This window comes from Cebus imitator, unplaced genomic scaffold, assembly GCF_001604975.1.
Source record: "Cebus imitator isolate Cc_AM_T3 unplaced genomic scaffold, Cebus_imitator-1.0 Scaffold283, whole genome shotgun sequence".
In the NCBI taxonomy this organism is placed as follows: Eukaryota; Metazoa; Chordata; class Mammalia; order Primates; family Cebidae; genus Cebus; species Cebus imitator.
In genome coordinates this window covers 1909713-1937669 of record NW_016107598.1, presented here as the reverse complement: position 1 = coordinate 1937669, position 27957 = coordinate 1909713, and the positions used below count along the sequence as shown (strand labels likewise).

At 38.6% G+C, this 27957-nt stretch overlaps 2 protein-coding genes across 3 annotated transcripts in view; both read left to right on the top strand.

The window, feature by feature from the left end:
• Positions 1-10570, top strand: part of MOB1B (MOB kinase activator 1B) — a 78425-nt gene extending 67855 nt beyond the window's left edge. For both annotated transcript variants that reach the window (XM_017501635.2, XM_017501636.2), the window contains exons 4-6: positions 690-823; positions 5120-5283; positions 8281-10570. In XM_017501635.2, coding sequence (XP_017357124.1) covers positions 690-823; positions 5120-5283; positions 8281-8358 — 376 coding nt within the window. In that variant the 3' untranslated portion in view covers positions 8359-10570. The remainder of the gene's footprint in view (positions 1-689; positions 824-5119; positions 5284-8280) is intronic.
• A 10082-nt stretch (positions 10571-20652) lies between these two features.
• The window catches only part of DCK (deoxycytidine kinase), a 31081-nt gene continuing 23776 nt past the window's right edge, over positions 20653-27957 (top strand). Inside the window, exons 1-2 of the mRNA XM_017501634.2 lie at positions 20653-21048; positions 25931-26046. Of these exons, the coding sequence (XP_017357123.1) occupies positions 20958-21048; positions 25931-26046 (207 nt within the window). The 5' untranslated portion in view covers positions 20653-20957. The remainder of the gene's footprint in view (positions 21049-25930; positions 26047-27957) is intronic.

The window sequence follows — 27957 nt, the reverse complement described above, 5'->3', positions numbered from 1 at the left end:
TGTTTTCCTTGAGAGTAGGGAAAGTGCTTTCATTTTAGTGTTTCTTGTTCTTGACTTAGTCTGTTTCACATGGAAGGTGCATATTAGATGTTTATTGAATCAAAGGATGGTGTTCTGCTAATATTGAAAGCCTTTATTTGGGTTGCAGATTTTCTTTGGACCTTCTTTAAAGACATGTTTTGCCCTTCAGCTAATTGTACTCAAATATTAAATCATTCTCATTTTCATTAATTTTATTTTGGTACTTCTGTGTCATTTTCTATCCTTAACGGAAAATTTAAAGCCCCAAGTTAAAAAGAATTGTACTGCATAAGGAGAAGTGGTTTTTAAAAGGAAGAAAAACAACCATAAAGTCCAAAAGTGGTCATCATAGAACTAGGAAGTAAGCTAGTTTTTCTACTTACAATAGTGTATGATTCTAAAATATAAATGCTATTTATGAGAGCTATGTAAAAAAATTCAGACCTGAGGAGAGTATAGAAACACAAAACATGAGTTTGCTGGGATCTACTTAGCTTGGATTGTGATAAATGCAAAGTAGTCCACTGGCAATTTAAAAATATATCTTTATTTGGAGGAGCAGAGTATTGAAAACATGTCTGTGTGTACATTAGTAATATATATAAAATGTATACACTATGTATAAGTATATACTGATCTTCCGTGTGCTTTTTATCTCTCCAATGTAGATATGAGTATCATTGGGCAGATGGAACGAACATCAAGAAACCTATTAAGTGCTCTGCACCAAAGTATATTGATTACTTGATGACCTGGGTTCAGGACCAGTTGGATGATGAGACATTATTTCCATCAAAAATTGGTATAATTATTTTTGTAATTGGGATTCATCTTGATTTATCTTTTATATGTTTCTAGAATTTTCCTCCCTTTTTCCACTGTATTTAGTTGGAGAGTTCTTTAGGGCTGTGTTGATGTATGTGTATGTTACGCCGTTCCCAAGAAGAGGCACAAAAGTTTGTTAACCCAGTGGTAAAATAAACAAGTTATCCTGTGTGAATTGAGCTTTTCCCCTTTAACTTAGTGCTTTTAAATGCATAATTAGCTGAAAGGCTAGGTTTATTAGAAAATAAATGATCTCCCTCTCTTAAGGTAATTATTTTGTTAAGTTTTTGTTGATATTCTAGATTACAATATCACTGAGTTTATTTTTAGACAATAGTTTTTTTTTAATACTTTAAAAAATAATTATGATCATCATTGAGAATAAACTTACTTCCCTGAAGTAAGAGGAAGGGCTTAAGAAGCCCTTTTGGTAGAAAGTTCTAGATAGAGGCTTATTACTATGCCAGAAATCATGCTAAATTACTGTACCTAACACATATTTCTAATCTTATGCACTTAAAGGTGTTCTTTTTCACACCAAACTAATCATGAACATTAAGGTAAACCCTCTATTTTATTTTATTTATTTAATTTTTAAAAAATGTTTTGGGAGACAGTCTCACTCTATTGCCCAGGCTGGAGTGGAGTGACACGATCTTGGCTCACTGTAACCTCCACCTCCAAGGTTCAAGCGATTCTCCTGCCTCAACCTACCAAGTAACTGGGACTATAGGCCTGTACCACCACACCCAGCTAATGTTTTTGGATTTTTAGTAGAGATGGGGTTTCACCATGTTGGCCAGGCTGGTCTTGAACTCCTGACCTCAAGTGATCTGCCTGCCTTGGCCTCCCAAAGTGCTGGGATCCCTCTTTATAATTTTAAATGATGAGATCAGTATATCTGGGATAGTAACAATCTGGCTCATGTTATAGAAAAAAGAGAATGGATATTGAGTAGATAGCTAATAACATCTGCCACAGTCACATGTACTTATTTAGGGAAGTTCTTTTGGCTTCTATCCAGTGTTATACAGTAATATGTTTGTCATCAAAAGGGAGTTTGAATTTATGACTTACAATATGAATCTTATGGATTCAGATATTAAGCTATGTGAGAAGAAAACAAGATTTGAGGGGTTGCCCTATTATTGGCTGAGTGACTTTTGTTTTTTTATATTTACTTTTAAGGGCAGACTGATCGGGTAGAAATTGTTCACATCTAGATGATCATATGTTTTTGCCATCTCAAACTTCTTACAACGGATTATCTCAAAAAGAGAATTTGCTCTTCTCATGTTAGAACTTTTTGACATCTTATGATTTTTTTTTTTTTTTTGGAAAAAATGTGAAGACACTATAAATAGTTGTTGTTATTATGGAGTATTTTAAACATATTTATTGAATGCATTAACCACTTTGAACTTTCGTAATAAAAGAGCAAATTTTCAAGACCAAATTACTTATATATATATCATAAGGGTTCGATGAGTGTCCCCACTTTATCTCTTATCTCTCATAATACAGTTTTTAAATTTTTATTTTGATCCAATTTCAAACTTTTAGAAAATTTGCAAGACTTACACAAGGAAGTGTGCAAAGAATCATACAAACCCTTCATCCAGATTGTTAATTGTTAACATCTTCCTCCTTCCCTTCCCTCTCCCCCAACCTCTCTCACACATACACATACATTCATTCATTCCTTTTCCTAAACTGTTTGAGAGTACGTTGCATATATGATGCCTTTAAAACTTGATTTTGTATTTCCTTAGAAAAATCACAGTACAGATATCAAGATTAGGAAATTTATACTGATGCTATGCTATTTTCCAATCTATAGATCTTATTTGGGCTTTTCAGATTTTCTTAATAATGTACTTTATAGCAAAGAAAATCTTTGCTATTTGTTTTCATTTATTTGTTGTCTCTTTAGCCTCCTTTGATTTGGAAATGTGCATTTTGGTCATTTTTGTTTTTTTATGACATTGTTGAAGAGTGCATATTATTTTATAGATTTTCCTTTCACTTTGGTTTGTCTTAAGTGTCTTTGTGAACTATAATTAAGTGAGCAGTAGCAATATGAGGGCAGTATGATGACATTGAACTCAGTAGTACCAATATTTGGCTGTTTTGTCAATCTGTATCATTTAGCATGTTTAACAGAGGATATGGGATTTTATACATTTTTAAAGATAAAATTTATTGTATATATTTAAGGCAGACAACATGATGATATGAGATTATACATAATAAAATGGTTATTATAGTGAAACAGATGACCATCTCCATCATCTTACATAGTTACCCATTTTTTCCCCCTTGGTAAGAGCAGCTATAATCTACTCATTTAGCAGAACTCTGAATACAGCATACTATTCTTTTTTTAAATTATCATTTTTTTTTGAGACAGGATCTCACTGTTGCCAGGGCTGCAGTTCAGTGGCACAGTCACAGCTCACTACAGCCTCAATCTCCCAGGCTCAAGCAGTCCTGCTGCTTCAGCCTCCTAAGTAACTGGGGCCACAGGTATACACCACCATACCCAGCTAATTTCTAATATTTTGTAGAGGCAAGGTGCCACTATGTTGCCCATGCTGGTCTTGGAATTCCTGGCTCAAGTGATCCTCCCACCTTGTCCTCCCAAGTGTTGGGATTATAGGCATGAGTCACCGCCCAGCCTCACTACACTAAGTACACTATTTGTAACTATGGTCCTCATGTTGTACATTAGATCTTTAGGCTTGTTCATTCTACATATCTAGTACTTTGTATCCTTTCATTTACCTTCACCACACTCCCTGGCGGCCACTGTTTTATTCTCTATGTCTGTATATTTGACTTAAAAAAAAAACCACATGTAAGTGAGGTCATGCAATATTTTTCTTTTTGTGTCTGGCTGGTTTCACTTAGTGTTGTAACCGAGCGAGCGTGAAATCACCACTGAGACAAAGTCTAGGCCAACTTACAGGGCCTTTATTGCCAGTGGCCATAGAGAACTTGCACCTCTCTAACCCGTGGCCTTGAAAGGAGGGTGTCAAGACCTTTTATGCCCGTAAACCACCTCCTGGGTGGGGGTGCGGGTGAGGGGCTTTGGACATTCCGAGGGCCAGGGGACTTTGGACATTCCGATTGTTACTTAAGTGGTTCACAGAAGTCAAGATAAGCATTAGTTTACACATTGTCTGGGTAGGGTGGAAATTAAAGTCCTTAGTTACTTATTACAAGTTTTAAAATGGTGCAGGGGCCAAAATGGCATTGGTTTGGACTGCTTGCCTGTCACATTAGGGTTACAGAGAGCAGTTTCAATGGAAAGCCGAGGTATAGTCGAGGTATGCAGTTTATGGGGCATTTACCATGTCACATTAGCATAATGTCCTCCAGATCCATCCATGTTGTGGCAGATTGCAAAATCTCCTCTTTTTGTGGCTGAATAATATTTCATTGTATATATATAGCACAGTTTTAAAAATCCATTCATCTGTTGATGGATACCTGGGTTGTTTCCATGTCCTGGCTATTTTGAACAATGCTGCAGAGAACATAGGAGTGCAGATACCTTTATGACTGGGTTATTTCATTTCCTTTGGGTATATACCCAGAAGACAGATTGCTGGGTCATATGGTATTCTATTTTTAATTCTTTAGGAACCTCTGTGCTGTTTTCCATAGTGGCCATACCAAACAATGTTCCCTCCAGCAGTATATGAGAGTTTCCTCTTCTCCATAGGGATTTTATATTTTTTGACTTTCATATTTCAGTACTGTAAAAGTGCTGTAATTCATAAATGAGTGGAATAGAGAATGTAGCTAATTTCAGGACAAATGTAGACCTGGAGTAGTAATGAAATAATTCCCATGGAAAAAAGTACAATATATACTGCAAGCATTTTAAACAAAACTGAACGTGGTTAATGCATTATTTCTGTTCAGCACATATTTTTATTGAGACTTAAGAAATCTGATGATCTGAGTGTGAGTTTCAGCTCCACTACCATCTTGGGTGTGTATCTGTTTCATTTTAGTAATGTCGTATGTTAGAGACATAACAGGCTATAATGAACACTGATTCTTATACCATAAAAACTTTGAAGTTTATTTTCATTCATGACATATTGAGAACTTCTGAAAAGGTATAATGGGTATATGTATAAATTAACAAATACTACTTCTTTTCAGCCTTGTCTTGGTAATTTATGTTGCCCTTTGCTGACAAACTCATGTTGTCTTGTTATCATCTCCTGTTGTTAGAGGGAATTGTTTATCTCTTTTCTAGGTGTCCCGTTCCCAAAGAATTTCATGTCTGTGGCAAAAACTATACTCAAACGCCTCTTTAGGGTTTATGCTCACATTTATCATCAGCATTTTGACCCTGTGATCCAACTTCAGGAGGAAGCACATCTAAATACATCTTTCAAGCACTTTATTTTTTTTGTCCAGGTAAGTTGGATTAGGAGGACTTTTGTGCTCAGGGTAAGCATTTATCTTCATAGTTCTAAGGTGAATACTGCATCCATACTGTCAGGATGGAATTTGCCATATCTCTCTGGTCTGCATCCTCCTCTATGCTTTTCCATGATGACAAGGACTGGCTTTTTGTTTCTAAATTGTATTAGTCTCCAAGTTGATGGCATGCAGGTCTAAAGTGGATTTGAAAAGTTGTGCCTTGGATTTGCTTCAGTTAACAGGCCATATGGATGGGCTTGATAATGAATCTGACTAGTTTGGCAGATCTGTAGATAAACTGGGTCTCCTGGGCATTTTATTACTTCACCCACTCCAGTCTGCCCTGGATCTTTATTAGCAGACTCTGACCCAGGAATCCTTTTGAATATCACTCATTTTTTGTCCTTCTTTTTAAAACCACATTCAAAATAATTTTTACGTTAAGGACTATCTATCATGTCTGAGGAAAAAATATGTCACAAAGAATGTTTCTGTGCCAGAGGGCTGTTAGTCTTTGGTTTGACTTGCTAGTTGACCTTCTCTTTTTATACTCTTCAGAAAACTGGCCTTAGAAATGTAGACTAAGAACAGTGACAGTATTCTCACCTTTCTCTAATAATAAGAGAAATAACAGGCAGAAATGAAAAAGATGTGGAAATAGACGAGCTGACCAGTTTTTTATTGTTGTTGTTGGAGGCTGAGAAGGAGAGGTGGTGATCAGCAGAAGCCCAAGTCTTGAATTCCTGTTGTTTTTGTATATCTACAGGCATATCTTTATAAATGCTTTTGCAACTTCCCCTGTTCTCTTAAGAAATATGTATCCATTTTCCACTGTATACACTCCTCACACTGAAGGCACATATTTTACCTATATAAACATACTTTAGGAGATTGTACCCTGCCAAAACTGTTGCTGTCAACAGTTACTTTACCATGATATCCCATATCCAGAACTAAGGAACGAAGAAAATGTCCTAAAGTTTGCATCTGTGTTTGGTTTAGGCAGAACGTAATTGCTAAAGTTAATGTTGTGGTGGTTTAAGAGAGTATGTTCTCCCTCCAGAAGGGTTAGTTTTACTTGGCTGAGTGATCTTACACTGTGTTTCCCAACTCCTAGCAAATAGCAGGGGATCGATTTATAGCATTTACCACATCTGATATTGTTTGTATCTCAGGACACTGTGAGCTTCTTAAAGATAAGTCATTAGTTTTACAGTATCACCGTTTGATTAAGCAAGGGCGGCACTTGCCTTGGGCCCCACAATTTAGAGTTACCTGCTCTGGTCCTTCTGTAGCCTGCACCCCTCTCCACAGAGTGAGGAATCTGTAGGGCCAAAAACTTACCTATCTCGATCCTTTCTGGTGCTTGCTTGGGTACCTGAAACCCAGAATTCTCTGTCCACATGGTTCAAAACGTATTTCCAGGGTCTCTATGCATCTTTTTCTGGGCTCCATTCTTTTGAGGGCAGGTTCTGTCTCTGATATGTATACCTTTAGGCCTGAGGGGTTGCTGATGGCAGTTGTTTCTGAGGGCATGTGGACATTACCCAAAGTGTCCACACTCGTATGTGAGGTCTCTTGAGGTGCAGGATGGATGGGGTTTAAAAGCAGGGAGATCTGAGTGCCAGGCACCCGAGGCTGGCTCTCCTAATGTCACTACTTTCCAGTGCAGAATCCTTAGGAGTCTGGAGAATTTTTTTTTTTTTAGACGGAGCCTCACTTTGTTGCCCAGGCTGGAGTTCGGTGGCACCATGTCGGCTCACTGCAACCTCTTTCTTCTGGGTTCAAGCAATTCTCCTGCCTCAGCCTCCAGAAAAGCTGGGATTACAGGCGCCCAGCACGCCTGCTAATTTTTGTATTTTTTAATAGAGAGAGCGTTTCACCATGTTGGCCAGGGTGGTCTCGAACTCTGGACCTCAGGTGATTCACCCGCCTCAGCCTCCGAAAGTGCCGGGATTATAGGTATGAGCCACCACGCCTGGCTGAGCGTGGAGAATTCTAAGTTTGAATCTGTTATCCTGGTCGCTATGAGGGTATGTTTGTCAAGGTAGGAAGATAGAACATGTTTACTTAACCACATACTAGCTTAATACAAAATTTAGTAATTTAGTCATATGATATATATCCATTTGCATTATTGGCCCAGACTCTACAAACCTTAGGGGTGGTCCTGCTATTAAATACCCCCTAATGCTTCTCTCCAGTATTTAACTATAGTGCTTGGCACATCATAGATGCTAATAAATGAATTAAATTTGAAGCTAAGAATGCCTTACCATGGCAAAAGATCAGAATTGCAGACAAACTTCTATTTACTAGCCTTTTAATTTATAGTTCAGGGGAAATCTATTTAGCAGTGAACTTCAGAATGACGGGTGGAATTTCTAAAGGAGCACAAATTAAATTCAGACTTTCTCATTTGTTGTTCTTCACAATATTTTAATTTATCATTTGTGAACTCAACCGTATTCATGTTATTTTCCTACCATATCTTGCAAGATAGCTTGTAGATACATTAGTTTATAACCAGGTTTTTGCTCGTCATATAATGCTCAAGTTTGCCTGAGATGCTAGTGTGTTTTTTGTTTGTGTGTGTGTGTGTGTGCGTGCGTGCACGCGTGCACCTCTACTTGGTTGACTGTATTTAAATGGTGTCCAGATCATTCCTTTCAACAGGAAGCAGCAACTCCCATTTATTGTTACTTTGTGCCAGGCATTACATGAAATAGTTGATATCCAGTATCACATTTAGTTCCCACAATAATTTTATGAGTTAGGGGGATTTATCCTAATGTCACAGATGTAAAAACATAGTATCAGGAGTGATTAAGTGATTTACCCAAGACACAGACCTAGTGAATAAGGGAAAAAATATTCTGCTTTTATTTACTTCAAAAGCTAATTTCCAACAAATGTTCATGGTAATTTACTTTGGAATAATATGCAAATAATGTTTTTGCTATTTATTCTGCCTTTCTTTATCATGTATAGGAATTCAACCTTATTGATAGAAGAGAACTTGCACCACTCCAAGAACTGATTGAAAAGCTCACTTCAAAGGACAGATAAAAGGATGCAGAGCTGTGCAAATTGTTCCTCAAGTGAAGTAGTGTGGAGTGTGTTGGGGTTTTTGTTATATTTTGTTTTTATCTGGATTATTTTTGTCCTAGGTTTGGGGGGACTTGTTTGGGTTCCTTTTTCTTTATTCTGATTATATAAAACCATATTCTATTGCTAGGGGAAGCCAAGAACCATTCTCTATACATTTGATAAGAGTAAATTTATCTTAGTGTTTTTAAACATGGTTTTGGTTACTTGAGGAGTTTTTAAATAATATTGTGTGCTGCAAGAAAGTGCTGATTGATTGAACTGCTGATGGATTGGTTTCTGCGTGGTATAAATTGTGGCCCATTTTTGAAGTCCCCAAAAGACTTACATTTTTAAGTGCCTTGGCAGGCTCACTTCTGAGGTGCAAAGCATAGATATAGAACTGAACAGGGCTTAAAACAATATTAGGATTACTACCCAGGGCACTTACTGGTGCATGTTGTAAAATATCTGTGATAAAAGCCATAGTTTACCTAAAATGGTGATCTCCAGCCTTTACTGCTTTGAAGAAACAGAATTTGTAAAGGTGTGCATGTAGAACATAAAAAATATTTCTTAATTATTTTTGATATTGACGGTAATATGTTATGTTCAACAATGCTTAAAGCTCTACAAGCAGGTCTTTTCCCACCTCTTGTTATCTGTGATATTGAAACTTCAGGATAATGAAATGTATTACATTTTGGCTTCTTTCTACACGTTAACTGCACTGTAGTTGTAAAAATTCAGGTTATATATAGGATTGCCATCTTCAGAGGTGATGCTGAACTGTGAGGTTTCCTAGCAATTGCCAAATGAGCCATAAGTCTGCACAATTCCCATCTGCCTTGAAGAGGAGGGATAGGAATGTGTATTTGGCTGGGGGTATGGAGATATTACTCTGTATGGGGAGTTAAGTTCTAGAAAGTTTTGTCCGAAAACCTTTGAATAGAGTGGCATGAAGATTTTAGTCAATTACTTATAAACAAAGTCTTAGAGACTTCCTTTTAGGAATCAACTTCCATGAGAAGTTAAAAATAAATTATTGTTTTAGGTACAGACATTAAACATGGAATTTAAGGACTGTTTGGGGAAATTGATCATTTCTTAGCATTTCCATTCAGTGAATGGAGCTGGTGTTTCCCTGTCATTTTAAGATGATACTGTATCTTCTTTCCTTATTATAGGCCCAGTTTGAAGCATTCTGACTTCTGTTTTTTCCACTGTGAAAGGAAATGTTTTTCTTTGCAGTGGTATCAGATAATGAAAAATGCTAATTCAGTAGTTATTAACTTTTAAATTTTATTTGCCATGACCTTCTAGTGAATTATTACCATAAATAACAAGTTCAGAACTTAGTTTTTAGAATTTTTTTTTTCCACTTCAGTTTTATTCTTGAGAAATACCCTTTTCAGAAATCCAATTTTAGTGTTGTCATTTCCAATAAATCTTCTTTCTTCAGTAGAAATATATACCCTTTCTTCAGTAGAAACATAGACCTTTTTCCTTCTAGGAAGAATTGCTTGCTCTGAAATAGTATAGAGTAAAAACACTTAGTAGAGAATCTAAAATTAAATCAGTTTGCTTTGCCATTAACAAGTAGAGTAGACAATTTAATGCCATTACAATTATGTTGACTAGGAACTGCCTTTTTCTCCACTTCATTTCTAGCAATTATTTACCAAGTACGAATAGTAGAAATAACAGGAGAGCATGGCAGAGTTAGATATATTAGACATTTATTGGTAAAGCTTATTTATAAACTGCAGTGAGAGCTAGTTAATTTCCTCAAGACAGATCTTTTTGTATTCAGACAGGTAATATGAATCATTATGGGTTGATTCAGAAATAAAATTTGTGAGGTGATTTTGAGTATTGTCTATATAGGAAAATGAAGCACAGAATTACTCAGTCTTCCATATTGTATTTGACTTCATATCAGTCTAGTAACAAAGGAGTTGCAGTAGTCAAGTGTAGAGAGAACAGTGAAAAATTAATCTTGCCCTTTCAAGCCTTATACAGTAGTACACTGTAAAAATGGAAAAATGTCTCCATAAATTAATTTTAGTAGTAAGACCTACTCTCCTCTATATGTAGAAAGAAGTTTGTTTTCACTGTGCCAGAATCTCAGGTGCCTGCTTCAGAGTATTTCTTTAATCACAGTCATTGGGAAGTAAAGAGATGTGTATATGTGTATATATGGTAACAAAGCATAACAGTTCTTTAGGGGAGGGGCCTGCCATTGCACATGGTGTTACATGGCTACAAGTAAAGAAAAATCAGAAAGTGAAGGAACTGATACAATAAAAAGTTGATTTGATTTGGTTGGTTCCTGTCAAAGTTGGTAAGATGCCCTTTGCCCCGCTCCCCGAGACAGAGTCTCACACTGTCGCCCAGGCTGTAGTGCAGTGGCGTGATCTCGGCTCACTGCAATCTCTGCCTCCTGGGTTCAAGCAATTCTGCCTCAGTCTCCCGAGTAGCTGGGACTGTGCGCATGCGCCACCACGCCCAGCTAATTTTTTTGCATTTTTAGTAGAGACGGGGTTTCACCATGTTGGCCAGGATGGTCTCGATCTTCTGACCTCTTGATCCACCTGCCTCATCCTCCCAAAGTGTTGGGATTACAGGTGTGAGCCACGGCGCCCGGCCAATGCCCTTTTAAATGTAAGGATCAATGCTTTGTTCTGCCGCAAAGTTTGCTGATAAATGTCTGTTGGATTCTTTTCGGATTTTAATTAATTTGTAAGTAACCAAGATAATTATTTTCCCCCTTGCTCTTTATATTAATACATAGCTATAAAGCAAAAGTTGGTTTTCTTACCCTTCGATAAAAGCATCCTGTAAAATATAAAGTAGTAAGTTAACATAGTATTATTATTAGTCACAGTGCTTTTTTTGGTTAAATGTTGATCTGAAACAATGTTTTGGAATTACTTTAAATGATGGAGTCGTGGTGGTAGAGAGAAATTAATCGCAAAAAGAGTGAAAATCTTTTAATTAGCAGTAGATGGTGCTGCTGGCTTTCATTTGCAGACTTGATTATTCCCTTTCCCTTAAAAGCCATGGCATTAGACTGTACTAAACAACAAGCATGTGTTAGTTGGTGGTAGAGGTTTTGGAGGTTAATTTACCTTAAGTTGTAAGATTTTAAATTGCTGCCTCTTTCTGCCTTTCCTCTGTTAGTCATTTGTAAATTCTAAATGGTCACCATAAAATGTATTAGGTAGGAGAAGATATGTTTTGTGTATAATATATCTCAGATGGAGTTACTACCTGGCTTATCAGGATGGATAAAACACTACAATCTCTTATCAGGAAATAGAGATGATATGGATATTTATATATTACATATATAATCACCAGACTCCATTTTATATGTTAGTATTTTCCTTGCTTATGGGAAAATAGCAAAACAACATTTCATTTATACTTTTGTCTACCCCTCTCTGAGAGAGGTTTTGATAACCACTGAAATGGTAGAATATGTGAGATACAAATATTGACTTGTAGAACTTTCTTTTTAAAATGAATAAGTCATGCCTTAACATCCAAATGAGAGTTGATCTTCAAAGTGGTTCTTTTGGGAGCACTATTTATTCTAGCTATACTGCAAAAGGATAATATTTTTGGAAATCTTCTAGAGGATGCCATAAGAATCAGTTTGTGATTATGCAGGAAAATCAATTTCATCATTTTAGTTGCACCAAAAACTTTTGGCAGCTTAATATGACTTTTTTTTTTCTTTCTTTTTTGAGATGGAGTCTTACTCTGTTGCCCGGGCTGGAGTGCAGTGGCATGATCTCAGCTTACTACAACCTCTGTCTCCCAGGTTCAAGCAATTCTCCCTCCTGAGATTCCCAGGTAGCTGGGATTATAGGCATGCACCACCACACCTGCCTAATTTTTGTATTTTTAGTAGAGATGGGATTTTACCATGTTGGCCAGGCTGGTCTCAAAATTATGACCTCAAGTGATCTGCCCTCCCCAGCCTCCCAAACTGCTGGAATTACAGGCATGAGCCACCTCGGCCAGACAATATGCTCTATCTTAATCATCAGCTCAACTGTAATTTAAACTTGGCTGTTCTCTGAGAACTCAACCATTAGGGAAGTTCAAAGGAAAGTGCCATAAGTTCTGAATTTGCACAAGATAATGTTTTAGGCCTTGGTAACATCATTGAATATAAGAATAGTTTCCTGATGTCACTTTTTGAAGTGGAAAATATCACTTGGATATAGAGGTTTTACTTTAGAAAAAAAATCAGTTCAATTACCTTAATTACCTTAGTTAGATATGTTAATAATCTAAAGAACTAAGTCCTTTGTCTAGAACTTGTTTTCTATTTTTGTTCCTTTTCCTGAAAACTTTCAATTTAATTTTGACTACTGTAGGATAGTATTGATTGAATGGATACTATGGAAAAATGGGTCCAATATTTAAGATAGAAGTGGTTTACTGCCATTTTTTTAAAAAATGTTTTCACTCAGATGAACAGTTTGTCTTTAATGAAAGACTGGAGATTATTATACAAAGAAATTGGATTAAGTTTCATATGCTAATTATGCTGAGTTTTAAGCCTACATATCACAAAATATTTGGAATTGTATAACCTTTTCATATATTTATAATTTTTAATGTCTTTTTAAAAGATGTGGGACCAAAAGCATATTTATAATTTGGAAATGTGATTGCATACCAATAAGAAAACTTACCTTATTTTGAAATTTATCTGAGGTATTGAAAAATATGCCAATTCTTAAAAACACAGATTTATACTTTAAGCTTATTTTGAAATTTATCTGGGATTTTAAAGAATATATACCAGTTCTTAGAAACACAGATTTATACTTTAAGGACTACTCTTTAGTAATGTAAATATCAGAGTTTTATTGTAATATTAAAATTTACCATAGAAGTCACTGTTGTTCAGCTATCAGCTTAATTGTGTATGATATGATAAATGTTTAGCACTAAAGCTATCTTAAGATTTAATGGAAAAGTTTAATTTGAAGATGTAACAAAAATTCTGACCACAGATGATTTTGAATTTTTAAGGCTTTCCTAATAAGCTAATCACAGAGAATAATGCATTTTGAAGGTGTAAAACTGCACTCTATGTCTGTCACTTGTAGCTGAACTGATTCACATTTTGACAAAACAGAGAAAATACAAATTAAAATGTTGAGTACCAGCAGTTTTGCAAATGTAGTACAACTTTCTTTTTCTGCATGTAGAACTAAATAATTGGAAACTTTGGGCTACCATTTTCAAAGGTAGATACTAAAATCACTGGCTTTTTCCAGCAGTATGTTTTTCCACTGTTAGTGTACACACACACACTGGAAAATAATTAGGCTGATTTTTCAGGTCTTCATTGTTAGAGATTCTTAAGTATTTACTGTCAGTTCATAGGTTTCAGTTTGTTTAGGTTGACAGCTTTCTTTAAATTATTTCACTGAAGCTGAGATTATTAGTGATACAAAGTTAAAATTTCAATATTTAATTTTTCCTTCACATATTATTAATATTAAATTGTTTTTTAATTTGTAAATTCATGTTCCCATCTGAATTAATATAAATTTTTATAGGTGGGTATTTCTTACAGTTTTACACAAGTTTTTATTTTTATTTTTCTGAAATAATTGTGCAGGTTGTAAAAAAGATTAGTGCATTTTCATTTTAAGGATGCTTTGTTCCTTAAATTGTTTGGCAGAAATGACTGGTTTTAGGGAAAACAGCTTTTTTTTACAGACACTAATGTTAGTATTTGTTATTATTGTACATGCATAACCAGAGAGGTGAGGGCACTAATCTTGTAACGAACACTTACTTGATGTTTTATTTGAACTTTTCCTACAAATTTAAGTTACTAGAATTACCACTAGGAACAGTGCCATGAAATCTTGGTTGAAAGAGAATACAATATATGTGAGAACACTTAAAGTTCAAATAGAAATCATTTCTGAAGACAAAGCAGAGCAATATTGTCGGTGCCAAGTAATGGAAGAATAAGGGCAGCATTTACACTGTGCAAGTATTGAGGAGAGTGCATAAAGACAGGGATCTACTCTCATGGAGATAAGACAGTTTCTCTCTTATAATCAAGTAGCTAGAAGGAGGAAAATACTCTAAGATATGAAATTCAACATAGGCGTTATAAACTATGCCAGATTATGCAAATTGTAGTTGTTACTGATCGAAGTTTAATTGCTTCATCATTTTGGTTAAAAAGGGATACTGAATGTCAAAAAATCTGTAATATGTTTTATTTGAGAGATGTAAATAATGTATACAGACTTGTATGTGATAGGATGGGAAATATTTAAATTATAGGTGTTTTTTTTTAAAGGAGGAAACTCAATGTTTATAAGAAAAAAATGAATAAATAGTTATGTTTGGCCATGAATCCTGACTTTGCGTTACTGTTTATTTTTGCTATTGGCATTCCCACACTAAACACATTCCAAGGGAAATATTGATGGTATATGGAATATGTTGAACATTGAAATTTTGTTAGGCATTATTTTCTGTAATGTTCACAACAACCTTGGAAATTAGTATCTCAGTCAACATCCTAGAAAACTAAAGCTCAGAAATTGTACAAGTCACTGATTTGGATTAGGGTTTTAAAATCCTACTATGCCTGAACTTGAAGCCAGTGTTTTTGTTTTTCTTTTTTCACTTTTTTGTTTATTCTTCAGGGTGCAGCTGTATTTTTTTTAAAATATATACTATTACAATGAGAGCAGTTAGTATAGTAATAATCATTTGTTGACCTTTTCATTAAGCTATTTTAATATTTTGTCTTCATTGTAGATCATTAAGGGAATAGTAATAAACAATATTGGAGAATCATCTACCAAGTTCCAAAAGGAAATGTGTATTTTATTATATTTATTTATTTTTTGAGATAGAGTCTTGCTCTCTTGCCCAGGTGGGAGTGCAATGGCATGATCTTGGCTCACTGTAACCTCTGCCTCCTGGGTTCAAGCGATTCTCCTGCCTCAGCCTCCCGAGTAGCTGGGATTACAGGTATGTCCCACCACGCTCAGCTAATTTTTTGTATTTTTAGGAGAGACAGGATTTCACCATGTTGGCCAGGCTGCTCTCAGGCTCCTGACCTCAGGTTATCCACCTCCTTTGGTCTCCCGAAGTGCTGGGATTATAGGCGTGAGCCACCACACTAGGCCAAAATGTGTATTTTAGCAGTCTTCTCAGAGTATGAGACGTATTTATGTTAGAGGCATTTGTGTTTGAACGTCAGGTTAAGAATATTTAATGGTAGTAGCCACAGTTGCTCAGAGTCACTAAGAGTATTTGGGAGAGAGACTAGTTGAACTGCTGGTCAATGCTGATGTGGACTGTGTCTGCATGCTTTAAAAACACCCTGTTACTCATTTGTTGTGTGTAAAGAAATATACACATACTCATATATTGTAAAATTTACTACATTTTGATAATTAGGTTCATTTACCTCTGTCGTACTAAACATAAGCTGTTAATCCCTCATATAACATCTGCAGCGATGCATTTTGCAACACAAAGATTCTAATTAATTATTCCTCTAAGGTTTAAACAATCATGTTTAGAAGTTTTACTAAAAAATTGTACATGCTCCTGTTTTAAACACCGTGATGAATACAGTATCACATTTTCTTGATGGCTCTGGTTCACTTTACAAGCATGTAGCAAAACGGCTTTCTTTGCTAAGCTATATACAATCGATGACTCCCATGCTCTTCTAGTATGTTATTTTGCTTTCAGATTTCAGATTTGCAGGCAGTACCCAGACTCCCACTCTTGCATTTATGATGGTTTCTGTACCCCCTGTTTTCTAGGCACTAATGAAGATTACAAGGGGAAATTTGTAACGAAGCTTATTAAGTTGCTAAACATTTTACATAAGTAGTTGAGTTGGTGTAGACGAATTCATGGGCCGTGTAACCACTACTTACCTATGTTCAGGGCCTCTTATTTTCTATGTTTTTTGCTATTTTCTGAGTTGATTTAGTTTTCCTAATAGACCTGTACGTTTTCAGGCAATTCACCCACCATAGCCTCCCAAAGTGCTGGGATTACTAGAATTCCTACAGGAGAAAAAGAATTCCCAAATTGAAGGAATAGTAAAATTTCTGGCAAGAAAGGGTTAAGATGGCAGCATGCTCATGACTGGCTGGGTGCTCTGTATTCTCTCTTATCTGCAGTTCCAAAATCTGAAAAGCTCAGAAAACCTTTTTTTTTTTTTTTTTTTTTTTTGAGATGGAGTTTCACTCTGTCACCCAGGCTGGAATACAGCTGAGTGATCTTGGCATACTGCAACCTCCGCCTCCCGTGTTCAAGTGATTCTCCTGCCTCAGTCTCCCGAGTATCTGGGACTATAGGCCCACGCCACCATGCCCGGCTAGTTTCTGTGTCTTTAGGAGAGACAGGGTTTCACCATGTTGGGCAGGCTGGTCTCGAACTCCTGACCTCAGGTAATCCACCTGCCTTGGCCTCCCACAGTGTTGGGATTATAGGCGTGAGCCACCACACCTGGCCCCAAAACTAGTTTTTTGAATTCAGTGCAAACTTAATCTGACTGGAGGTTAATAGTCTTTATCCCACTTCACGTTAACACTCTTTATATTTCACTGCAAAATATTAGTGCATTTAATTTAACACCTTTGCAGAGGGAGTGGGGGTGCTTACTTAATATATATAGTATATGCACTGTATTTCTTTTTTAAAGTTTGGATTCTAAATTTTATTTTTGAGACAGTCTTTCTGTGTCACTCAGGCTGGTGTGCAGTGGTGTGATTATTGCTCACTAAAGCTAAAACTTTCCAGGCCCAAGCCATCCTCCCACCTCAGCCTTCTGAGTAGCTGGGACCTCAGGTGTGTGCCACCATAACCAGCTAATTTTTGTATTTTTTGTATTAGTTTCGCCATGTTTCCCTTGTTGGTCTTGAATTCCTTAGCTCAAGCAATCCACCCGCCGTAGCCTCCCAAAGGGCTGGGATTACAGGCGTGAGCCACTGCACCCAGTTCCAAAGTTTTGAATTTCTTTTCTAGAAATTTTGAATTCTGAAACATCTGGCTGCCAGGGTTTTAGATAAGAGATTGTGGACCAAAAATCAAGATGTTTTGAAAAGCGCTTTTCTCTGGTCTCTCCTTGTGTTACACACAGGTCATATAGGAAAATGAGAAATTATGCTGGACTTAATGCCAAAAAAGCTAGATTCTTTGCTTCCCCCATTTACTTTGTTGTTATTTGAGACAGGGTCTCACTGGAGTACGATGGCATGATCTTAGCTCACTGCAGCCTCAACTCCTAGGCTTTGGTAATTCTCCCACCTCAGCCTCCCAAATAGCTGAGACTATAGGCGCCTGGCTAATTTTTCTATTTTTTTGTAGAGACAGAGTTTTACCATGTTGCCCAGGCTAGTCCCGCTCTGTTGCTAGGCTGGAGTGCAGTGATGTGAATCTTGGTTCACTTCAACTTCTGCCTCCTGGGTCCCAGTGATTCTCCTGCCTCAGCCTCTTGAGTAGCTGGGACTATAGGCATGTGCCACTATGCCTGGCTAATTTTTGTATTTTTAGTAGAGATGGGGTTTCACCAGCTAATTTTTATATTTTTAGTAGAGATCTGGTTTCACCATGTTGGCCAGGATGGTTTTGATCTCTTGACCTCATGATCCCCCCACCTCAGCCTCCCAAAGTGCTGGGAGCCACTGCACCCGGCTCCACATTTGTATTTTCAAAGTATACTTTTGGCTTAGATGAACTCAAGTTCTCACAGCCAGAAACTGGCAGAGCTGGTGTTTGAAATCTTTAATTTTTCAGTGCTTAAACTCTTCATCCTTGTAAGATACCACTTCTTGTGTGGGTCGTTTTGTGAAAACCACACTTGGAGATTTCTACTCCTCAACCCCAAGCCTCTTTATGACACCTGTGGGAAACATGCTCAGTGCTGCAAAGAAAAATCAACACTGAGACAAAGGATCTCTCAGCAAGGCAATTTTACTTTCTGCAGAAAGGATGCCCCTGTTAGCCATCTTGCCACAAGAGTACAACTAACAAAGGAAAGCAGACATATTTATCCCTTACACATTTGGAGTCATCTGATCTCTGTCGGTTGGAGCCAGACTTAACAATCTAAAACTGAACTCGATCAGCTAATAACTTAAAACTTTCTTGAAGAGGTAAAGGCAATGAAGAACAAAAGTAAAAGAGGAAATCCAAATAAGAAAGGGGCATAGGCTGTGAGCTGGGACATGCCTGTGAGCATGCCCAGCACAGATATCTTGGTTAAAGTACAAGGACATAGAATGTACTATGTGCCTGTGAACGTGTCTAACAACTACATAAGATAGGGCTTAACAAAGAATTATTACCAAAAAGCAAGAAGGCTTTGAAGAAAGTCTTTAAAACAAACTATTATTTCTAACACTTATGATTTATTCTTTAACAAGAAAGGAAACTTTGAAGAGGAACTTTTCTACTTCCCACAACGTCCATGCAGGACTTCACCTCCGCTTTCCTGTTGAAGGTCTCAGAGACTTGCCTTGCCTTCCTCCTCTTGGTAGCTGTCAGTACTCTTACCATTTCATGAGTTTTCCCCCAAGCTTGGCTGTGGAATGTGATATGTAGTAGCTTCACCAGCACCTTTCTCCCAGCTTCCTTGCTGTACCTGATTCAGGCCTTTTCCATTTCTGGGATCTTGCTGTTAATCACTATGGGAGTAAGTAAAGGTAATATATACAAAATAAATGCATAATGGAATAATATAGGGTAGTTACAAATAATGATTCTTGCTGTTTCATCCTGAAAATGTGATCCTTAACGAGTCACATTTTAATTTCTGCTTTTTATTTCTGAGAATGGAGTCACCATTTTCCCCCTTCTGGCTACACATTTAGATGCATTTCAGATCTGATGATGGTTGCAATGTAAAAAAGAAAAGGCCTTTGGTTTCTGTAGACAGTTTGGACAAGATAACTTCCAGAGGGGGTAATGTCCAGTTTATTAGTGTTACTGGATGGGAAGTCTCAACTCTTGAGTTGTCTGGGTTCTTGGTGTGTTGAACGAAGAATTGAACAAAACGTAGAAACAAAGCAACAAAAGAAGCAATGAAAGACAAAGCAACAAAAGAACGGAGTAACAAAAGCACAAATTTATTGAAGCAAGCAAGTGCCCCAAGAGTCCCAAATGCAATTCTTAAGCTTTACTAGGCTAAAAGAATTTGGTAAACCTCTAGGTGCCCTTTATAGTCTGCTACTTGGTTACACCCTATGAAGGATTGGCCTGTGACCAATGAGAGGCTGAAATGGACATGGCCGAGGCCAGTCAGAGGTTGATGTTGAAACTTCTGCCTTGTGAAATCACAGGAGTGAAGGTGTGGCCTGTATCCTTCCTAGTCTTGCCTAGAACTGGCTGCATCTGCTGTTCTTTTGCTTATGCCTTAACCCTTGGTTACCCTAATTCCCTATTCTCCTGCCTCATTAGGTCTTTACCCTGACTAAAAATGCACTCATCTAGCTGGGACAAACCAATCCTACACTGCATTTGTCCCAGCTACATGAGTCTTCTGGCAGAGTACATGGCACAGAAGTAGGCATTCAAAAATTAGGCATACAGTTCATTTTGTTACCTATGTGCCAGGTGTTGGGCAGGCTAAGTCAATTAACAGCTGAACAGAAACCTACCTACCCAACGTGCTAACTTCTACACAGCATGGTCGTGCATCCAAATCAAATGGAAAGGGGGTGGGAGATCTGGAAAGGGTTCTCGTGGGAGGCATCTGACTACCTAAATTCCTATCCCAGTTTCACTTACTGACACTTGGAACAAGCAGCCTCTCAGTGCCTGTATTCCCACTGTAGGTAAATGGGCTAATGACGGTATCTCTGGCACTAGAGTTAATTAATGAAAAGCGCATGGAAGAGAGCCTGGCTCACAGTAAGTGGACAGTGCGTTTCCCGAGGACAGCACTTCGCCTGATGTTCATCTTCTAGGCTGAGAAGCCAGGGTAAATCCATTTGATTTTCCTATCACACAGTGCCTCTCCCCTGATGAGTTCAAACCTTTAGGTCCATCCAGTTCTGTCCAGACGCGATGTTCATCTCCAACAGGCCCACTGGAGACGCGAGTTTTCCAAAGCCTGGCACGGCCCACTGCAGGTACCGCCCTCAGGCCTCTGGCGTCCATCCTTCCTCCCTACCCGACTCCCGAACCTCTTCCGCCGCCAGGCGGCAGTGGTAGAGTCGCACCGCCTCACGCGCAGCCCCGCCCCGGCCTCCACGTGACCTGGCCGGCTGAGCGCGCACACGGGGGCCCGCGCTGGAGGCGGGCGAGGGCCGACCGGCCAGCAAGGGGTCTCGGGCTTGGGAAGGGCGGGGCCACGCCACAGGCCCGCCCCCATCATCAGCTGCCTACGCGCGCCAAAGTCAAACCTCCACACCCGCCGGCGGGCCGGTGAGCTCACTAGAGGACCGGGCAAGTCAGGATCTGTCTCAGCGGCGCCGCGAGCTCCAGCGCGCGCATCTGTGGCTGCCCCCCTGGTCTCTCTGCCCGACTTTCTCCAGGCCGACACAAGACTAGGAATGGCCACCCCGCCCAAGAGAAGCTGCCCGTCTCTCTCAGCCAGCTCTCAGGGGACCCGCATCAAGAAAATCTCCATCGAAGGGAACATCGGTAAGGAACTTCCGGAAATGTGGGACCTAAGGCTGGGGCGTCGCGGCAGGGGCTGCAGCTTGCCATCCCTTCTCTGCAGCTCCTTGGCTTTCCCTCCAGCCTGGCCTTGTGGACGCTGCCTCGGCTTCCTTTCCCACCCACAGCATCCTCCCCTTGTCTCCTGCGCCGCGGGGTGACTGCGGTCACAGGGCTCGGACTGGGCGCCAGGCCTGCAGTCTGTGACGCGCGCTTTGAGCTTCCGCGCCCTCTTTGTTGGGAACTCGCAAAGGGAATCGGGGAAAAGGGTATCAGATATCTGGAGGCGTAACTTACATTAAATTCATCATTTTTAGGTGTCCTATTCTGTGAGGTTTGACAAACATTATGCCTTTAACTGTCGCCACGATCGAGATACAGAACATTTCCATCACCTCGAAAAGTTCCTGCTTGCTCCTTTGTAGTCAGCCCTCTACCCCCTTCCTATTCCCTGGCAACCACTGATTTGTTTTCTATCCCTGCAAGTGTTGCCTTTTCCAGAATGCCATCTAAATGGAATCATAGACTATATCGCCTTCTGTGTCTGGCGTCTTTCATTTAGCATAATGCTTTGGAAGTTCATTCATGTTACTTGTGTCTATGGTTTGTTTCTTTTTATTGCTGAATAGTATTCCATTGCATGGATGTACCATTGTTTATCCATTTTCTAGTTGTGGACCTCTGGGTTGTATACAGTTTTTCAGCTATATTATTAACGAAACATATAAACATTCGAGTACAAGGAAAGAGGCCTTTAATGATCTTAATAGCATGGATTTCCTCACCCCTTACTCCACATCCAAGTAAACACTGGATTATGATTCAAAGACCACTGATGTTCCTGTTAACTCAGATGGGGGACAGATTAGGCCATGCCTGCCATTTTGCAAGATGCACAGCAACTTTCGATTCTTTTATATTTCCAACCACAGGAAACCTACTCCTGAAACTTCCTGTTTTGATAGATTTAAAAAAAATTGTTTAGCTCCAGGTTGGGTGCTGGTCACTCATGCATACAGCAAATGCTTTAAAATTCTTACCACATTCAAAGCACTGTACTTTCTTGAGAAAGGCAAGGAAAGCAGATGCTTTAAGCATTCAAATGAATAGAGAAAAATGCATTCTCAAAGAAGACTTTCTTATTTCATTGCTCCAGAATTAAGGCACCAGTAGAGACCATATAATATACTTAGCAATTTAAGTTATTTGAGGGTGCATGTTCACTAGTATGGAATCCTTCACAGCTGCTTACTGTATAAAGAAGAACATATATAAAGGCGGGAGAAAGTAGCTGAACAAAGCCATCTGAAAGGTAAATTTGAGACGGGGCATGGTGACTCATACTTGTACTCCCAGGATTTTGGGAGGCTTAGGCAAGAGGATGTCTTGAGTCCTGGAGCTCGAGACCAGCCTGGGCAATGTAGTGAGCCCTTATTAAAAAAAAATTAAAAAGTTGCTTCATGTGCTGGTGTGTGCCTGTGGTCCCAGCTACTCCAGAGCCTGAGGCAGGAGGATTGCTTGAGCCCAGAGGTCAAGGCCACAGTGAGTCATGATCACGTTACTGCACTCCAGCCTGGGTGACAGAACAAGACTGTGTTAAAAACACAAAAACAAAACAAAAAAGGAAATTTGAATGAATAACTCCTCAGAGCAATACCACAGTACATTCATCCTGTTTCTCTCTTTCAAATCCAGTTAGATAACATCATATTTAGGAATCTGCTTTCCCCAAAGCATCTTTAATCTTCTCAGCACCTGAAATAATTTTCTAATATATCATCCCATCTCCAGTTTCTCTTAACTACTTCTGAAGCAGTCTTTTTGTATGCAGATGTTTTTGTGTTATCCCCAGCTTAAACTTATTCACTGATTTCCCCATTACCTACACTGAAAGGAATTGCTAACTGATAGCCTGCAGTTGCACAATATTGGCAGGCACAGGTTGAAAAAAAATTTTAGTGCCCCGTGGCTCAAGTTTATAATTCCAGTGCTTTGGGAGGCTGAGGTGGGAGGATTGCTTGAGACCAGCGTGGCCACATAGTGAGAACTGTCCTCTAAGAAAAATAAAAATAAAAAAGTTAGACCAGGCGTGGTGGATCATGCATGTAGTTCCAGCTACTCAGGAGGTTGACGCTAATGTGGGAGGATCGCTTGAGTCTGGGATGGAGAAGTTGCAGTGAGCTGAGATGGCACCACTGCACTCCAGCCTCATGACAGAAAAAAAAAAAAAGGCCAGAAGTGGTAGCATGCACCTTTAGTCCTAGCTACTCAGGAGGCCAAAGTGGCGGATCTCTTGAGACCTGTAATTTGAGGCTGCCGTGAGCTGTGGTTGTGCCACTGCACTACAGCCTGGGCTACAGAGTGTTTTCTTTAGACACAGAGTGTTTTGTTCATGTCCCCTTCACCTTATTTGCCAGATCCAAATAAGCTATAAATGCACAAATTATTAATTTGTGCTATTTTTCTTCTTGCCCTCTGGGGTTTGGTCTGTTTCAGCATCACAGGGAGAACGAATTAAATTCGTTGCTAACTTGAAAACTTTTTGAGATTTCCCATAAACACCTAGATTCTTGGCTTCTTTTGAAAAATCTGAGGATCTGTTAACACTGGGCCTGCATTTCTGTATGACAGCATTGGTGTTTAGATGGAGCATGTTCCTTGCCATTTTTCATCTCCCTGACACTGAGATTTTGTTAGTTGCTGTTTATTATTGGTCTTGCACTTTTGTTCATGTCCCCTTCACCTTATTTGCCAGATCTAAATAAGCTATAAAGGCTTATATGATTATTAAGCTGTGTGTACACAGTCATCACAAACATGAAAGCAGCATGGATACAACCCAGTGGTGCTAAAAGGAGAAACAGTGTGAACAAAGCATGATTTTGGTAACCACAACAGTTGTTGATCCAAGGACAGTGATGGACCATCTTCATCACACATCTGTTAGACTTTCTGCGGTGATGTGAATGTAGTGCCTTGTATGCTTGGCAGACTTTACAATACTGGAGATACGGGTATCCTGAGAAATTTCCAGTTTCCACCCCAGAGGGACGAAGCCCGGACTGACAAACATGGCATTGAAGTAATTATAAAGAATCATGACAGTGTAATGTATCAGCATGATGAAATTCAGACTTCCTCCAGTTGTATGTAGGGGCCAATACCACAATCCAGAGTCAGTCATGGCCATTGTACAACATATTGCTATAACATTAAGGGCTATGATGGGCCCCCAGTGACACGGTCTCTTTAATTCTTGGAGATTTTCAAATTTGATAACTGAACAGAATGTACCCATTTTGGCAAGGAAGAATGCCTTCCTACTTTTAAAGAATTATAGATTTCTTTTTTCTGTGCACACATTTCCATGTGCCACAAGTCCATGTGTGTTCTTTATCTGTCATTCCTTCAAGCTGTTAATTCTTAACGCAGATTACACCATTTTCACTGTCAGGCACCCAAAGCTCTTTATCTTAACTAGGAGAATCCAGTACCTTGGTCTGAAACCCAACCTCAGCCACACTGAGAGTTCGCTCCTCAGCCATTGCGTATCTGGGGCAGCCTGGGCTCACCCGGAACAGATTTTTTCCTCCTTGGATGACTTGATCGTGGGCACCTCAGTCCAGGACAAGCAGACAGCAAACCCTGGCCGCGAGAGGCTGGAGTGTGGGACCTGCTATGACCCATGTGCGACCCATGTTCCTCTCTGCCAGCGCCCTTGCCTCGACGCTCCCGCTCAGGCCCCCTTCTCCATTTCCAATTAGCTTATTTTCTAGCTCCCACTTTTCCCCCAAAAGTTAAGGAACTAGATGTTAGTCTAATTGGGAACTCCAGCTATTATTACTCTGCTTGAACTAAATGTAATCATTATTACTCAGACTTTTTAAGTATGAACTAATGAACTTTTTCTTCTTGTAAGCAGTGTCAGAAGAAAGTTGAATGCTCTGGCCCTAAGTGCTTTCAGACTCGAGTGGATGCCCGATTTTTAAATGTGTTCCTTGGGTGCTCTTTCTGAACATCATGTTCTCTTTCCCTCTTCCATCTAGTTCAGTGAATGTGAACTATATGCTTCCACTTTCACTTAGCATTCTTCTAAGTGCCTTAAAGTCCCTAAGCTTACACTCTCCATACTAAATTTTGGTGGCCAGTATTTTTCCCATGACTAAATCTAATAGTCATCCAGTTTATCCTTAAAAGTTTTTCTCCTCTATTCTGGAGACAATTGACTGTGCTTTTCTTCTAAACTGTCTCCCTGTGTCACCTTTTTATTTACTGCCTCCTTCCCTTTCTTTTTCTCTGTGTGTGATTCTTTAAAGTTCTTCTAGTTTTTTCTTTTCTATTGCCCTATCTAATGTCCTAGATTTGAATATAGTTCTGCAAGTCAAAGGTAAGTTCTTTTTACTCTCTGTAGATCTAATTTATAAGGAAGAGGAAGCTTTGCTTGTAAGTATATTGAAGTTATTTATATGTTCATCTGTGTGTGTGTGTGTGTTTGTTTGTGTGTGCACACACACAGAGAGAAAGATAGAAAACATTATGCTAACCAGAGATGTCTAATGTAACCACATTTGGTGACTTCAGATATAAAGGGTGTGGTGGCCATTAGGAGTATTGCTTCTAGATCAAGACTGTCCCTACTATTAAATATAATGTATTATTAAAGTGAACATAATAACAAACAAATGTGCTTAATGAAATTGGTCAGGGAGCCTTTTAATTTTCATTTAAAGAAATATAAAGTTTAGAAAATGGAATGTTTTTGGTTTTTTGTGTTGCTTGCTATTGTAACTCTTGCAAAAGCTGATGATTATTTGACGTCTTTTTTTCCTGACAATTTTTCTTCCTCATTTTATCTTTCTTACAACAGCTTCAGGGAAGTCAACATTTGTAAATATCCTGAAAAAAGTGTGTGAAGATTGGGAAGTGGTTCCTGAACCTGTTGCTAAATGGTGCAGTGTCCATAGTACTCAAGATGAATTTGAGGTATGAAAATAAAATTTAAGTAGATAAAATCCTTTTGGTTTAGAGGAGCAGTAGTACTTAATCTCTTGGCTTTTTTTTTCTTCTTTTTCAATAAAACTTTCAAATCTAGCTTTAGGTCTATATCTTCGTCTAGGCGGTAGTTACATGGATGAATATACAGTTGGCTCTCCATATCCATGGGTTTTGGATCTGGGGATTCAGCCAATCGTGAATAGAAAATATTTAGAAAAAAATAAACAATAATACAAAAGTAAAAAATAATACAGCTTACTGTTTATGTAGCATTTACATTGAATTAAGTATTATAAGCAATCTAGAGATGATTTATACTATTGGGGAGGATGTGCATAGGTTATATGCAGTTACTACACCATTTTATATAAAGGACTTGAGCATCTGTGGATGTTGGTATCTGTGTGGATCCTGGAATCAATTCTTGAGGATACTGAGGGGAGCTGTATGTATAAACATTCATTGAGGCTGGGGGTGGTGGCTCATGCTTATAATCCCAGCACTTTGGGAGGCTGAGGCAGGCAGATCACTCAAGGTCAGGAGTTCAAGACCAGCCTTGCCAACATTGTGAAACCCCATCTCTAATAAAAATACAAAAATTAGCTGGACATGGTGGTGGACACCTGAATCCCACCTACTCGTAAGACTGACATAGGAGAATAGCTTGAACCCAGGTGGTGGAGGTTGCAGTGAGCTGAGATGGTGCCACTGTGTTCCCAGCCTGGGTGGTAGAATGAGACTGTCTCAAAAGAAAAAATGAAAGAAAACAAAATTTATTGAGCTAGCATTCAAGATTTATGCACTTTAAATAAAGTATAAATTTTTTTTCATAAAAATTTCTTTTTTTAAATTATACTTTAAATTTTGGGATACATATGCAGCACATGCAGGTTTGTTACAGAGGTATACATGTGCCATGGTGGTTTGCTGCACCCATCAACACATCATCTACATTAGGTATTCCTCCTAATGCTATCTCTCCCCTTGCTTCTCACCCCCGGACAGGCCCTAGTGTGTGGTGTTTCCCTACTTGTGCCCATATGTTCTCATTGTTCAACTCCCACTTATGAGTGAGAACATGCAGTGTTTGGTTTTCTGTTCCTGTGTTAGTTTGCTGAGAATGATGGTTTCCAGCTTCATACACGTCCCTGCAAAGGACATGAGCTCATTTTTTATAGCTGCATAGTATTTGATGGTGTATATGTGTCACATTTTCTTTATCTAGTCTATCTTCGATGGGCGTTTGGGTTGGTTCCAGGTCTTTGTTATTATGAGCAGTGCTGCAATAAACATACGTGTGCATGTGTCTTTATAGTAGAATGATTTATAATCCTTTGGGTAGATACCCAATAATGGGATTGCTGGGTCAAATGGTATTTCTAGTTTTAGATCCTTGAGGAATCACCACACTGTCTTTCTAATGGTTGAACTAATTTACACTCCCACCAACAGTGTAAAAGCTCTCCTATTTCCCCACATCCTCTCCAGCACCTGTTGTTTCCTGAATTTTTATTGATCACCGTTCTAATTGGCATGAGATAATATCTCATTGTGGTTTTGATTTGCATTTCTCTAACGACCAGTGATGTTGAGTTTTTTCCATATGTTTCTTGGCCACATAAATGTCTTATTTTGCAAAGTGACTGTTCATATCTTTTGGCCACTTTTTGATGGGATTGTTTTTTTCTTGTAAAGTTGTTTAAATTCCTTGTAGATTCTAGATATTAGCCCTTTGTCAGATGGTTAGATTGCAAAAATTTTCTCCCATTCTATAGGTTGCCTGTTCACTCTGATGATAGTTTCTTTTGCTATGCAGAACTCTTTAGTTTAATTAGAATCCCATTTGTCAATTTTGGCTTTTTTTGCAGTTGCTTTTGGCATTTTCATCGTGAACTCTTT